Source organism: Periophthalmus magnuspinnatus, chromosome 6 (assembly GCF_009829125.3).
Source record: "Periophthalmus magnuspinnatus isolate fPerMag1 chromosome 6, fPerMag1.2.pri, whole genome shotgun sequence".
In the NCBI taxonomy this organism is placed as follows: domain Eukaryota; kingdom Metazoa; phylum Chordata; class Actinopteri; order Gobiiformes; family Gobiidae; genus Periophthalmus; species Periophthalmus magnuspinnatus.
Genome location: NC_047131.1, coordinates 20,328,590 through 20,345,074, shown reverse-complemented (window position 1 = coordinate 20,345,074; position 16,485 = coordinate 20,328,590). Strand labels below are relative to the sequence as shown.

Sequence of the window (16,485 nt, the reverse complement as noted above, 5' to 3'; positions counted from 1 at the left end):
CACATTTGAAGGCACATCTGAAACACACTACTTCTTTGTGTAACATTATGAGAAAGTCAAAAGAAATAAGCCAAGATATCAGGAAGAGAATTGTGGACTTGCACAAGTCTGGTTCATCCATGGGTGCAATTTCCAGATGCCTGAACGTGCCACATTCATCTGTTCAAACAATTATACGCATGTATAAACACCATAAGAATGGCCAGCCATCAGAAAAAAAGACGGGTTCTGTGTCAAATAGATGAATGTGCTTTGGTCCAAAATGTGCAGATCAACTCAAGAACAAAAGCAGAAACCTTGTGAAGATGCTGGCCGAAGCTGGTAATCCACAGTGAAACGAGTACTGACATGGGCTGAAAGACCACTCTGCCAGGAAGAAGCCATTACTCCAAAAGAAACATAAAAAGACAGATTGCACTCTGTAAATACACACAGGGACAAATAACTTCATTTCTGGAGACATGTCCTGTGGTCTGACAAAACAAAAATTTAACTGTTTGACCATAATGTAATCACATTGTTACATTTGGAGGAAAAAGCGGAAAGCTTGCATGCCTGAGAACACCATCCCAAATGTGAAATACGGGGGAGTTCATGTTCTGGGGTTACTTTGCTGCAGGAGAAACTGGTGCACTTCACAAAATAGATGGCATCATGAGGAAAATAGATAGCATCATGGCATCATGAGGAAATAACATTATCTGGAAATACTGAAGCAACATCTCAAGACATCAGCCAGGAATTTAAAGCTTGGGGCAAATGGGTCTTCAGAGCCATGTGCAAGCAAGGTGGCCTACAAGTTCTATCAGTAAGAATAGGCTAAGATTCCTGCCAACTACTGTGAGAAGCTTGTGGAAGGATATCCAAAATACATGACCCAAGTCTTACAGTTTAAAGGCATACAAAATACTAATGAAATGTATGTAAACATCTAACTTCAAAGAAAGTAATGAAAAATGAAACAATCCGTGTCTCATTATTCTGGCATTTAGCAAATAGAAATTGCTTTGGTAATCCTAATTGACATAAAACAGGAACAGTTTAGTCTGATTTCATGTCAAACAGTGAGGAAAAAAGCGTATGTGTCTTATTTATATATTGTAAGCACACTTCTGGTTTCAGCTGTACTTTTTTGTATTTAGGCACATGATTTTGTGCACTTGCATGCATTGTCTTTAACTTTGAGATTTAAAAAAGATTAAGTTGCCCATTCCTGTCTTAACAATAGCCCTCTTATCCAACTTATCCAAGTCACATGTTTAGGACCCCATGAGGTTTAATGAGGACAGGAGGTCAACAAAAGGAGGAAGAGGGTAAAGCGTCATCAATCTGAACATTAAAAGTTAGAGCTTGTGCTAAAATGATGCAGAAAGAATTGCCATCAAGACAAATTACACACCCACAAGTGACTGTAAACTAAATGAGACTAGTAATGACTAAGACATGCAGCCTACTCAGAACATTACAAAATATGGAGATGAATTGGGCAATCTAGTGGAAATTAAATGAAAAAAATGCGTAAATGCGTGTCTTATGTTGTATTTATAAAGTTTAAGTAGATCTTGCACATATATAATTGAGGAAAAACATGAACATTGTTGTGTTATTTAGCGACACTGTCCCTTTAAGAAACCGAGCGGGATTCAAATCTTAGCCCCGCCCCCCAGTCCGTCAATGCGGAAACCGAAACTAAACACACATCAGACAAACCAAAATGGGAGCGTCGTTGGACACTCCAGCGACATGTCCCCTGTGCAACGAGCTGACCCGGGACCCCGTCACTCTCAAGTGTAATCACCGCTTCTGCCAGCGCTGCATCGGGGACTTGTGGAGTGTTGTTCCGAACGGCCCGTACCACTGTCCCGAGTGGAGGTGTAAAACAGTGTACCATACGCTTCCGTTTGATCACAACTTGATACGACGCAAGCAACCGAGCCAGAGTCCATGGCCTTCCCCGCGCAGCAATGCAGGTGCGACGATAAAACACGTGTAATAAATCTTTAGGAATTTTTTACAAAGACACAAGCTGTAAATTGCCCAGATTATTATGTCGGTCGCCAGAAGATGTCGCCTTTCATGATCGTATTGGTTTGTTTATCTTCAGGGGCAGATGACCAGTCTAAGATCAACTCCCAAAGTACAGGCTAAATACACTTTACGTCGACGTGAAGCTAGAGAAAATGTGCCTGATGATTTAATTTCCGTCAATTTCTCAAGGAATTTGGAAGAGAGATTTTGGAAAGAATAACATGTGATTTGCAAATCAAATATTTTTGCAGGAAGTACCTAAGCCGTGTTACAAATATTTTCTTTACACTGGAACATGGAAATGGGATAATTAATTTCTATTTAATACCAGTTCCAACAGCACCATGAACCACCAGAGCAGAACATTTTATTATTTGTGAAGAAATAGTTGAAAGAAAATGTTTAAAATTCTGTTCATGTTTATTCTAATCAAGTGTGAGCAGACCACATGAATTAGTCTAAATTGGGCTAGACTACAAGTGGAAAATGTGTTTTAATCTGTTAGATTTGTCTTCAGGCGTAAACATAACACTCAGCATTTTCTGCTAAAAAGAAATCATGTCATCATCAGAATAGGTCACCTGGATAACTGCACCTGTGTTAGCCAAAACCTTTTCTTTTTATAATGAAAATATATGCTTGTTATGTTCTATTTCCAGGCACTTCCAAAACCAATGAGCAAACCACCACATCTAGCTCCTCCCTGGGTCGGCCCTCCCTTTCCAGTCGCCTGCTCGGTAAAAGAAAGGCCAGCACTTCAGTTGTAGATGTACCAGAGACGAAAAGATCAAATTTGTTACCGAAAGAGAAGTCCAATAACACTCCAAGGACATCCTTGACTGATGAATCTGGTGTGGAAACCATTGAAGAAGCACCTGTCCAAAACCCTGTCCCATCCACATCAACAGAGACCAGTGGCACCTCTGAAAGTAAAAACAAGCCAGCTAAAATTCCCCAAGATGACCCCTCTGTCCTTGTTGTTGAGCGTAAATCAGAAGAGGTTATCAATTTGGATCAGTCTGACAGTGAAGTAGATATATGTGATGCCCCTTTGCCAGCAAGTCCCAAAACCATCCCCCAAAATCATCCATCACCGAGGAAACCCACTTCCACCTCTAGCCCGTCCCACGCGACTGCCTCTCCAAAACAAAATGAATCAAGTCACGCTAGCCAACGCCCTACACTGTTCAGCACACATCGGGTTGCTCCTTCAGACTCCACTAATTACACAAACATCTCACCTCGTTCTGAAAGCAACAAAAACAAGCAAATACCCTGCAATTATTGTCCAAAATTAGCATATCAATTTGCGGTGAAGACTTGCTTGGTGTGTGGGGCATCCATGTGTACAGAGCACCTGCGGCCTCATCTGGACCAGCCTGTGTTCCAGAATCACACGCTGGTTTCCCCCATTGAAGACACGTCGCCCTGGAGGTGTCAGGAGCACCAGGAGATGAACCGCATCTACTGTCGCCAGTGTGGGCTATGTGTGTGCACCGTCTGTACCGTCATAGGATCTCATCGCGACCATGTCTGCATCAGCATCAGGGAGGCCGAGAAGGAGCTGAGGGTAATTGCTTGCTTTTACCTGACTATGTTCAAATAGAAATAACACAACTTCTATAAAACCTAGTTTGTAATACTGGTTCCAGAATGATCCTTGTTTTGATATCAGAACTAGCTGGAACCATGAAAACCATGAAACAGAATGATAACCTTCATAAATTAATTAATAAATTAATTAAAATACAGTTTCTTTGAGCAAAATTATATGTAAGTGTTTATTATTTATTTGAGTTGGGACTGCGATGTAACTACATAGCTGCCATATATCAAAACTTGGTATTAAAAGAAAATGTTTTGGTAGTACATAGATATTGTTTATAGGGTTACTTAGCCCAAGGAAATTTCTTTTTTCTTTTCAGGGAAATCTTAAAGAGGAGATCAACCAACTGCAGGAAGCCGAAAATCAAGTCAAGCACACAGTCTCTGCACTGACCCAAAAGAAGGAGGATTTTGAAGTAAGTAAAAATATATTGACCTATCATTTAAAAGCTCATCTAACTTTTGTCAGTGTAACCAATATTTTTTCAACTACTTGGCTTGTATTCTATTATTACTGATTGACATGTCTTTTATGTTTGTTTTTGTGGAAGAGGAACAAGTTATAAATTCAGTTGTAGACTTCTAAAATGAATCAGAATAATGGGGCTGTGCTAACAATGTCTTTTTCTATGGCACTTCCGGTCATTTGTCACCACAGGAAATGATTTTCCTGTGTTAGCCACACTGCTAACCGCTAACTAACACACTGCTTTTTCTTAAACCTTAAACAGTTTTTACTATTCTTCTCCAAATCATTTTATTATGCAAAAAATGTGTTGCGTTTAAAAGGTCTCCCAACTTGATCCAATTTTCTTGAATTATCAACGTTACCATTTTGAGTTAATTTCTGTAAATTATGGAGCCTTAAGCATCTGAATATCCCTCCTCGGCCCTCAGATGATTTTTGCCGAGACACACTCAGGAGTGAAGCAGCAGTATGGAGCGATCAGAGAGGCTTTGGAGCAAGAGGAGCAGATGGCCCTGCAGTGTGTGGCCCAGGAGGAGAAGAGGGTCCTGGGGGGATTAGAAACCAAACTTGGGCAACTCCAGAGCTCACTCCAGTCCATCCAGCGAGGCCTGCACTCCCTGGAGGGACTGGCTGATACAAAAGGGGACAAACAGGACCAAGCTTTCATAATGGTGAGTACAATACATGGAAATAGCATTTTAAATTGAGTTTAGATATCTGCATTAAACTCAATGTTTTGTGTCTTCATCTAGGAATATGGCAAAGTAGCGCAAATGTAAGTAATTTCATGCCTTTGTATTCCACCAATCAACTGACCTGACCTGACCAAATGATGTGTTTACATTTGGGTTGAAAAAAAAGTTAAAAACTGTAGTTTCAAAAAGCACTGCTACAATAACACCAAAAAATAAACCTAAATTATTAACTGAACCACAAAACCGTACCGTGAATTTCGGACTATAAGCCGCGACTTTTTTTCCACGCTTTGAACCCTGCGGCCTATACAGCAGTGCGGCTTATTTATAGAATTTTACTGGATAACGGCCCCTGGGGGGCGCTCTCTAGCTGTAAACGTAAAAGTGAGACAGACGTGGGGAAAGATTCTGCTCTGAAGAATTCACTAGTTTTGATTTTGAACAGTCATTTTGCGCATCATGAAATGGATATGATGCAGTTTTTAAGATAAAGAAGGAAATAGAGCAGGGGTCGGCCTTTAACACGCAAAGAGCCATTTGGACCCACTTTCCACGTAAAATAAAACACTGGGAGCCGCAAATACTTTTTGACATCTAAAATGAAGATAACACTGTGTATAATAATAATAATAATAATAATGTAACGGAATAATGTAGGTTTTATTTTCATGGACAAGCCTTCTACACGTGGCAGATAAATATGGCAAAAATAACTTAAGTGCAGAAAAAAATACAACTCACCAAACCGCTGCATCAGTGTGAGCTCTGTGCTGATTATGTGATTATGTCTACTCTGCTCAGCAGTTTCTTTCAAAAAATAAATAAATCCAAAGGCGTATCGTTTAATCCCAGGTGCTTATTCTCCATGTGCCAAAGCAGTTTTGAAGGTTTCATTGCCTCATTTGCTTTTCATGCATATTACGCAGAGCGGACTGTGCGTGAGAGTCACCTGTAGCGACAAACAGATTTTAAGTAGGCATTGTCTGTTAAATTTATCTTTCTTTTTCTTGGAGGTCGTAGTCTCCTCTTCTGGCTCCTCAGTTGTCCTTTTCCCCTTTGTTAAAAGCTCTCCAAAGACTTTTGTTTTGGCTCATTTTCACTCACTTGTGGCTCTACTTTTGGGCGACATGTCTGATGTGTTATAAGTGAAACGTCATCGCGGAGACAAGAGCAGATAATATACTTGCTACTGCATCAGATAGATTTCTGTGGCGATTTCCAGCAGGATTTTCATGATACATCTACGGACGAGCTTATTAGTGCGTCATTAGGGACGGGCGAAAGTTGCTCCTGACCCCTGTGCGCACAGCGTCTGAAAATCAGGGCTCTTTACGCAGGACTGTGAGCTGTGTCTGTGTCTGAGACGTGAGACGTGTTTGTTTTGAACATTGTTCCGCGAGTGTGACGCTTATTTTGAGCAATGAAAAATAAGAAAATATTATTTTATTTTAAGATCATAATAATCTTCCAATTTAAACTACAATAAAAAAGAGCTAACACAAATAAAATGCACTTCAATTAAATACTTAAAATTTATTTTCCCAAGCCACGCAGAGCCGCAGTATAAGGCTGAAAGAGGCGCATGCGGCTCCGGAGCCGCGGGTTGCCGACCCCTGAAATAGAGCCACTGCACATAAGCTTGGCATCAATGAATCCAACTTGGTCAATGTAAAAAGACGACAAAAGTTTTCAGAGGAAATAAAAGCAGATTTTCCGTGTTGGTGCAGCTTTATTTTCTAAACCTGCAGGTGTGTTCATCCCGTGTTGATGTCATGTTGGTGCCAATTTTCAGGCAGGTGTTGGTGCACCGTCTTTCTGTGTAAATATCTCATGTTACAATATGAAAACCTGCGGCTTATATTCAGGTGCGGCTTATATATGTACAAAATTGATTTTCTTTTCAAATTTAGCTGGTGTGGCTTATATTGAGGTGCGCTCTGTAGTTCGAAATTTATGGTAATTGTTATTACTGAATACTTCTGTTTCATTCAGATTTTGCATCTTATTCTGAATAGGGTTTTGGGATAATTATTTCTGCAATTTTATGCATTTCTACAGGGCTAGTGCTATAGGCAGCTGTGCAGAGCAGTTTGAAGCTCCAGAGGAAGTAAACCAGGCGAAGCTTCAGTGTTTACAGAAGTGGACGGAGAAACGCCTGGATAATGTGGTCATCACAATGCCAGGCAAAGACCGAGACCTCTACAGGCTGCTTTGTAAGTTTCACACACAACTCAAATCAGACATCTGCAATCCCTCCAACATCCAGGTCAACTCTTTCACTGTATATTTATTTATCAGCAAATATATCACTATAAGTAGTAACTACAAACCTTATTACAGTATATCACATTGATCAGCTCTTTTGGACTTACCTTAAATCTATTTATGTAAATTAAGATGACAGTCAATGCAAATCAGATATTATCTTCATAACAAAATTTGTCTCATTTTGTACAACACAGTGCATTTATGTATAGTAGAGATGGGATTATAATATCTCTTTCTATAAGATTTGTCACACGTGGAAAATTATGTAAGGGTTTTCTGTTTTTCTTTTTGGTCAGACAAAAAAGTAAGCTTAGCAAGTTAGATTTTGAGAAGCCAGTTCAAAAACTCAGTTCTACAATGACAGCAATATTATAAAATACATTATTTTCTTGTTCTCTTGGACCCAATCTCTTATCTCATCTTGTATGAAATGTGCCTCATTTCATCCATACTGAATACTGAAAAAACTCTAATCATTATTCCACAGCAAAATGCAGTGTCTTTTTATATTTTTACTTCAAGTACAGATTTAATTGGATTACTACGTAAATTTAATTCATGTGGGAAAAATCTGCTCGTTGCTGTTTAAAGAGCACATCTTATCAAACATAAGGTCTCACAGCCTTCTGAGAACTGGTAATGACTTATGCAATTACTCATCATCATCCTCCCATGTTTCCATGTGAACAGATGGCACCGCTCCAGTTCTGGATGAAGATTCGGCACATCCCAAGTTGCGTTTATCCAAAGACAAACATACAGTGACTTACAGTGAATCGCAACAGGCCTATGTCGACCACGAGTCACGTTTTACATCCTTTCCTCAGGTTTTAGCACTAACCAGCCTGGACAGTGGCCGCTGGTACTGGGAGGTCAAGGTATCTGTGGATGACGGCCGTTGGAAAGTGGGAGTGAGCGAGGGGCGAATTGAAAGAAAAGGCCAGAAAGACACCTCACGATTGGGCTTCAACCTATACTCCTGGTGCCTGGGGTGCGATAGGAAAAAAGTGGAGGCCATTCATAATAAAGAAGCCACACCTGTCAATGCTGAGAAGCTTGAGAAAGTTGGAATCTTCCTTGATTTTGATGAGGGCACGTTGTCATTCTTTAACGTGACACCAGGGGGCAGTCTTGTATTGATGCATTCCTACAAGCACCACTTCAACGACCCAGTTTATCCTGCATTCTCTGTGTCTAAAACAAATATTTCTATCGCAGATTTGTTCCGACCATAATTCACGTAAAAATAGGACAAGGAAACTAGTTGACATGTAGTGAATACATCAAAGCTCTGTGCCTTTTATCTCATCTCATATTTTGTAGTTTGCGCTGTAATCATGACATTCCTGACTCACTGGGACCATTATACTTTTCACATGGCATCTCAAATCAAATTTTAATGTCTTTTATGTCTGTATAATGCATTCAAACATATTTCAAGCTCTAAGACCTTTTAAGATTCATAGTTAAGTCAAGATTTATTCTTACCATAGCTGGATTTTCAGTCAATTTACTTTCACTGCCTTTTAAAGATAATATAGTGTCAGTTATACTAAAGAGATATATTTCTTTTCATTGAAGATCTACACAAAAAGATCACTGCTCAAATGTGCATCTGCAATAGCTAACCACGTACCGTTTATCACAGTTGAGATTCATAATTGTCATATTTTTCCCGCTTTTTCACTTGGTTTGGCTGCTTCTGTTTTGATCCTGTTAAAGTTCCAGCCATTCATACTACTCAGCTTTGTTTTAGGTGCTTTGTTGCTGAGCTAGCTTAGGATGTGGATATATTTGACAAAAACTGTATGTACATATAAGATTATAGATTTTACACAGTGTTAAGGTTGTTCAAATGTAAATTATGTTGTCATTACTTTTTTTTATCAACTCTTGTTTTTAATCTGAGCCCATGTGATGCAAAACTATAAACAACAAAAAATCACAAAATGAAAATAAAACCTACATATCAATCCATCTTTGGCATTTCCTGCTTTCAATTGTAAATAGCAGCACAGGTGTCTGAGTGGGACTGTTTGCCCTCATAGGTGACAGTTGCAGGGCTAACTTTGAACTCATCCTGCCCCCACAACATGCGAGATTTACTGACAACAAACACTGCTTTTGGCATAATGTACCCCTGGCGTCACACTAAATGAATGTCCTCGTCCTCCACACAAAATTTAGCCTCATTAATTCTCTCTGAGGAGGCTGTGCGCTTGACATCACGGAGAGGGGATCAAAGTAATGTTTGTGCAGACTCTGGTTGAGTGGAGAGCACAGCACCAGCATGCCAGTGTTTGAAAAGACAGCTGGCTCTGATCTACAAGTATTTGGGTTTGTTGACAAAATAGTTGCTATGTCATTCTAATGATTTACTGCAGGAGTATTGCTGTTGTGCCAGGTGCGGCACTGACTTATCTGAACAGAAGGAGGGCAAGTAGTATGAGTCCTTACTTGGTCAAAAGTGTAGGCTTGAGTTTCAGCTGACATCACCATCTGAACGGTTCAGTAGCCTAGTTACTATTGCAGCTGATATATGATAGACCTATTATGATTTGACCTCCACCTGGCTTTAAATATATATTGTTTTTGTTCCGTTTCCTTGGCAGATTTGATTACATTTCTAAAAGGTCTTGTATGAATGTATGAGCAAGGGAGAAGTGGGTGCTGCATAATATGACAGAAGGTAGTAAAAGACATTTTGCTTTGGTTATTTCAGGTCTCAGCTGTCTGACGAGGCAGGATATGAGAAGGATTAGCCCTTGTGGTAATTAAATTCCCTTCTCCTGGCAGCCTACTGATCCCTCACCCTCGCCTATGCACACTGGCTACCACAAATGATGCGAGGACATGCAGCTCAGTGACGCCAGGTCAAAAGTTAAAAGTTAAAGATAGCTTTGTCAATGCAAAAGTTAGACTCCAACTGTCTCCTTTCCTTCCTCTTCTCCATGAGGAGTTGGAGCTTCACAGCCCAACTTTTTTCTTTTGTAAAGAAAGTAGAGCAGAGTAAAGAGTGATGTTTATTACCTCAAATAATCTTAAAATACAGTTTGTGTAGGCTGTCCAGCCTGGGAATCAAACCTGCAATATAAAGTGAAAAGACAAAATGTGATAATATAGGCTAATAACAATTTTTAAAACAGTCATTGCAATAGGAATTGGCTATTTAAAACTAAATATCCATTCTTTAGAATGGTTTAATGTCCTCAGCTGATTTCCATTTCAAAAATATGCTATATCCATTGTTTACACGGGATATTCTTGATCACCGATAACTGGATTATTTATCTTTTTAATATCACGTATGCATACATACAATACAATAGGCTTCATACTCCATACATATTGTGTTATATTACAACATAGACTATTTTGTGTTGCACCAATCTGTAGACATTGGTGTTTATGGGACAGATTCCTCATTACTTTTCCTGTGAGCCCTCAACAGCCTTAATGTGCTGCCTTGTCAAAATATCTTGCATAATAAGATTCCCACTGGAGTCACCTGTCTAAGGCATGTCCCTATGGACTATGCAGAGCTCTGTATATTAACATGTCACTATCTGAGGCGGAGAGAAGTGCAGCCTTAAGGCAGGTTTTACCTTTCACAGAGACTCACTCTGTGGTGATTTATTGTAATCAAAAGGTAAGAGGAATAAATAAGGCATGCACAGATTAGCAGTCTATAAGTGTTACACCAGTCAATATTTAATTAAAACCCATTCAAAGCTGACTTGTGCATTAAGGCAGATGTGTGGCTGACGATGAGAAAGTGCTCTCTTGTCTCTTATCGGAGCGGAGTGATAAAAGCTTCAGAGTAGGTCTAATTTGGAAAGCCTTGAAGACAGCGCCTCTTTAGATTGAACGCTTTTACCTCTCATCTTTGTTGCCAGGAACCATGAAGCATAAATCACTGACATTTGAAGTTAAACAAGTGAACATTGGTTTTGAAATGTCTTAATTGCAGACTATTCTGTCCCCATTTAGAATGATCAGTTGAATTTGAGTTGACCCACTTTAATAGACACACATAATGCATGACTGTCTATCACTTAAGTTTCATTTACCACAATTCTAATGCAAATGTCCGTAGAAGTAATATGAAGTGTCTGACCAGCAGGGTACGTACAAGAGATGTCAGAAGCTAATAGGATATATGTAAATGAGTGTTTGCTTAAAACGTATAAACGATTGTGCCATCCACTTCAGCAGCTAATCATAGATGCCACAGACATGACTACCATGTATAATTAATATGTTATCTGCAGTATGACATAAGCACAAGGTCCAGTCTAATTAGATTTATGTCATTTATAAATATTAGGGGGAGGCACATAAGCTTTTCTTTTTCAATCAACTTTCTGAAGGTGTCATGTCACCTGCACAAGTCCATGGAAATAGAAAATTTAAACCACATTCTCCAAGAGTCTTGTGGAGATGCAAGCCTGTACACAGTAAGGATACATGTTTTTTTAAGTGCAATAAACACATCCAAAATGAAAAAGGTCTATTTTTTTGGCAAAAAAATGTATATACTCAAGCTTTTAAAAAGTGACATAGATATTTTGGATAAAAAATGAAAATGTTATGCACTGAAATAAGATTTATTTATTAATTTATTTTACATAATTATCAAAATGGCTATCTGCATTTGGCATGCCAGTGATTTGCTTCTTATAGAAATCTCCATTTCCAACAGATTTGAGATGGGCACATTTGGCACTTTGAATATTTATGAGATTAAGTTCATGCACAAATAAATCATTCTGTAATTTTTTTGTTTGTTCTGAAAATATCAAATATAGCCAAACAAAAAATCATCTTTTTACTATACTCTAAAATCAAGAAATTCAAATTCACCCATTGGTAATCATGGCTCTTCCCTCATATTCTTACACTGTCCTAGCCCCATTACTCAGGATGCTTTGTGACCCCATCCTCTGTTGTCATGGTAGCGGGGTGCTCAGGTGATTGGGTGCCTCACGTAGTGAACCATGTCAGACCTGGCACAGTCCATGGAAATGTGAGACAGCACGGCCATGGGCCTTTAGTGGAGTGACAGGTCCATTCTTTGGCCCTCAGCCCTCACGGAAAACCCATTTACATTTACACTGGACATGGTGTATATGCTGGACCTGCCTGAGCAGCTTGGACTGATCAAATCGTAGTATCCATAACTCAATTGAGTAACTTTTGTACACATAGATACATACACAAAACCAATATGGTATGCAGAACTGTATTCTATTAAAAAAAAAAAAAAAACTCTCATTAAACTTGAGTTGAGACTGAAGTTCATTACTATATATTCTTCCATTTTACAGTACTATACTTCTACTACCACTATTACTTCAATGACTATACTAAGCTGCTAGCACTAATACTGCTACCACTTCTACTACTATCACTACAGCTAATACATCTACTATTACTATCATGACATATCTCACTGTTCTCTACTACTATTACATCTGCTAAGGCTGTATTGGATTTGATTATATCATAAAATTATAACAGCCATAGGAATTCAGTAACTGTTTTGCTCTCTTTCTCTACCTCATGAAGCCAGTCCAAAACTGTTCCTGTAGCTAATTATTTACAATTTAAGCCCATCCTAATATTCTTGTAAAAAGCAAATCCCACTTAGAGAAGAGAACAAGGAAGTGACTTGAACATACAGTAAACAACTGCAATAAAAGTGCAGCTGCCATTCATAATTCATATAAAAACACTACTACATTGTTCCTGTGTTGCGTGGGGCTTCAGTCTTGTGCTGTGCTCTGCAGTCCCTAACCTGTCAGCTCTGTGAGATGAAAATAGCTCCTGTCTCCGCTCAGATCCTCCCTCTCATCTTCTGCCCGTCTGCCCGTGCTGCTCTGCATCCATCCACCGCACTGTAAATTCTTTATGACCCTCCTTTGGTTAGTGCTCAGTCAGAGGGAATAAGATTCACTAAGTTTTAGATGAAGATGTCTGATCAGGGCTGGGGGATATGACAAAAAATGTATAAACCCTCAAATAGGATCCTTGTGAGGTTTAAGCCATGTTACAATGTTGTTACCTCCTCAAAAACATACCTGGAGTTGTGTTTTGTTTCATTCGCACATGTTTAACACACAAACCCTGCATATTTAGGCTGAGTTCTTCTCTCAAACAGAAGACACTCTGATGTCATGTGGTAATACAGGAAGTGCTCCACTGTGTTTTTAAACTCCATACACCTTCACTAGGATCATTTGGATAATTTCAACCCTAGAATTGCCAAGTACTACTGAACAAAAAAAGATAAAAGGTAGCTATTAAATTGAAAACTACTGCTTCATGACATCACAAGATGGAACAGAGGATTTTGAGCTTCGGGAGATGTAGACAAACTAATAATAAAGAATTACTCAAACATGTAGGAGGAGGAAACAACACTATGACATAGACCAGAAAACAGCATAATATAGACTCTTTAACGCCAAAATTTGGCCATTCAAACCACATGCTTTTACTGACACCTACTGAGGATTGGCTATAGACTTCTCAAATAAAATGAGCTGATTCTTAGTTTAGTTTAGTTTAGTTGTTTATTTATCAGGGACAATGCACATAAAAACATTGGCTTACACAAAGAGGTAAGATTTTTGTGCCAGGTTGGAGTACTGGCCAAAAAAACACAATGTATATTAGTCCAATCATTCATCCAGTCAGTCAATAAGTAAAACTATAGTCCCCTTGGATCTCAGTCACCACATTCATGCACTATTTACACATATACAGTTCATGTTGCTGCATTCATACAAGGCACTTTAATGTGTACAGGTTTGTTTGGTTAAAAGCAACTGTTTGGTCAGGCGTGCAAACATTTCATCTGTGTGGGAGGGTGTCCCAGAGGCTTATGTAGGCTCTGTAGGAGAATGATGGCTGACCAAAAGAGCTCCTGCATCTTGCAACACTGCACTCTCCTCTGGCTGTCGACCGCAGGGCTCGGCATGTCTTCTTTCTCTGAAGTGAGCACCACAGACCTTCTCAATGGGTGAGCAGCTGAATTATGAATGATTTTGAATAAAGCTGACATTTGATTACGTTTAAGCAAGTTTTCAAAATTCAACTATTTATATTTGACAGGTATTGAGCGGTAGTGGTGCAGGCAAGGTTTTTATCATGGATTTTTAGTGCTTGTAACAGTCTATTGACTGGACTGGTGGTAGTTGCAGTAACAGCATCAAGAAGTAAAAAGTAGATAACGCCCTCACTCTAATTAAATACACACACATACTTCTCTTGAGTACTTTTACTGGATCACTTTAGTTGTTAGCAAACGTCCTTTTTACTGTGCATGGATTGGGTAGCGCCTGAGCAGAAACATATGGCTCTTCATATGGTTGTCGTAGTTACACCATCCCTCTTACAGATGATGAAAGCAATATGCAATCACCAGCTGTAGCACTAGTGTGTCTCTGCTCTCCACTAAATGCTAAATTAGAGTCTTTTTGTAGCCTAATTGCATGTGTTGTTGCTATAGTAGTGCTATACGTTGCACAAAAGGTCACGCTAGCGGAAGATGGTGTTTTGAATCTCATCTTGTGATCTTCAGAGCTCATTACCATTGTCTAATTCTGTCCTCTGCTCTTTGTTGTGTTGTTCTGTTTTGCAAAAATAATTATGCAAAGTGCTCCATCTTGACTATTTCCTCCGTTTGATAGAGATGAATACAGGTTTGATTTACAAATGTAATTAAGTTGCAGAGAAATTACTTGTCTTTTGCACAAAATTAATCTTAAATGAACCAAGCTAGTTACTGCCTCAAATGATTCTGTTCTTTTTCTATTTTTGAACAGATTGTACCTTGATCTTTTATGCTTTCATGTTTGGTTTTGCAAATTGTTAAAACCAGGCGATTCCATTTTTCCCACCACAAGACAGACAAAAAAAAAAAAAAAGCCAACACTTTATATGAACTAAAGAGGGGGTATTACACGTCCATGGGGTATTAATTTCTAACATAAAATATTTAGATCACCATGTTACCGTTTATTGTTTTGAAAATGCTGTATTCACACAATACAACATTTAAGCATGTTTAAGAAGTTGCTAAGTCACTCCTCCTCACAACACAATCAATTCCACTAATGAAACTACTGCACATCGCATCAGGTTTGTGAAGTTGTAGTGTGCAGTTTTGTATCATGCTTTTGTATATTTGTGGAAAATTTGCATTCCAGTGCATAGGTTACATACGCTTGTGAGTTGAGCATTGGACAGAATCGTACTGCTAAATGTGCTATATAAATGATTACTAATCGGTAGGAGGGTTTGAATAGTGCTCGGGTGAGGTGCCTGGATTACATTTAAAACCATTTCAGGCATGTTTTTGATGAGGAAACAACATTATAATATGATATTATATTAAGAATATGAAGTCTATACACTATTTATAGCCATAATAAAGCATGAACCATAGACTGTAAAAAGAAGTGGGCTAAGGGAGTGTGATGGCACCCATAGCGCTCGGCTCCAGTCAAATGAAGCTCATCGAGGCTAGCAGTTATAGGGGTGAATCTAGAGCCAAGTCCCATATTTGGAATCCTGACTGTGAGTATCATAGCAACCCTAGAGCCAAACTGGAGCGAAGCTGTGTCGGTAACGTCTATTCCCGCTCGCACCTCTGGTTTAGCAGAGGGTGGGCGCTGTCAATAAAACCTGTTGAGACACTAGTTTAGGGGCGTCAAACTCATTTTCACATAGGGCCATATCAACAAAATGTTCACTTTCAAAGGGCCAGATCTAACTTACAGTATAGTATAAATGTAACTAAATGTAATGTAAAATAAATGCAACTACTTTTTAATCTTGTTAATTGATTGTTTCTATATTTATTACTTATTCAAGTTACAAATATTGCATATGGATTTGCATAGATATGAAAAAATGGCTGTGTAATGGTGTATCTCCTGGTGAACTTATATTTTAAGACAATCATACTTTTTAATTTACCTTGTCGTGAGCCACATAAAATGACGTGGCGGGACACATTTGGCCCACGGGCCTTGAGTTTGACACGTGTGCGCTAGTGGGAGTGACCTCGGTGAAAGAAGGCACCTGATTTGTCTGTTATTAATGTTCATATATTGAGTTACAGACACAACATTTGAACAGTTTAAGACCAAAATGACAAGCCACACTGCAGCAGTTACAGAGAGAGGGGCGACAGCTTTTTAATGTAAAGTGAATTGGAGCCAGAGTCGATGGAGCCGGAAGTGCACCCATGATCACTTCCTATTTGGAACGTGATGGCTAGCAGGTTAGCTATGTCCATTTATATATTCAGTCGAAGGCAAGACTTAGTTCATAATGAGCAAATAGTTTATTAAGAATGATTCAGGCTTAGTAAATATCAAATGACCTAAGCCTAACTCCTATGCTTGACTT

General features: G+C 39.0%; 2 protein-coding genes across 3 annotated transcripts in view; both read left to right on the top strand.

Annotated features, from left to right (window-relative positions):
• The window catches only part of cd82b (CD82 molecule b), a 236,234-nt gene that overhangs the window by 145,022 nt on the left and 74,727 nt on the right, over window positions 1–16,485 (top strand). The gene's annotated exons all lie outside the window — the stretch shown is intronic.
• si:dkey-29p10.4 (E3 ubiquitin/ISG15 ligase TRIM25) lies at window positions 1,678–9,256 on the top strand. Its single transcript, XM_033967860.2, has 7 exons — window positions 1,678–1,970; window positions 2,688–3,598; window positions 3,954–4,049; window positions 4,531–4,773; window positions 4,855–4,877; window positions 6,856–7,010; window positions 7,756–9,256. The coding sequence occupies exons 1-7, from the start codon at window positions 1,715–1,717 to the stop codon at window positions 8,298–8,300; spliced, it is 2,229 nt and encodes a 742-aa protein (XP_033823751.1). The 5' UTR covers window positions 1,678–1,714; the 3' UTR covers window positions 8,301–9,256.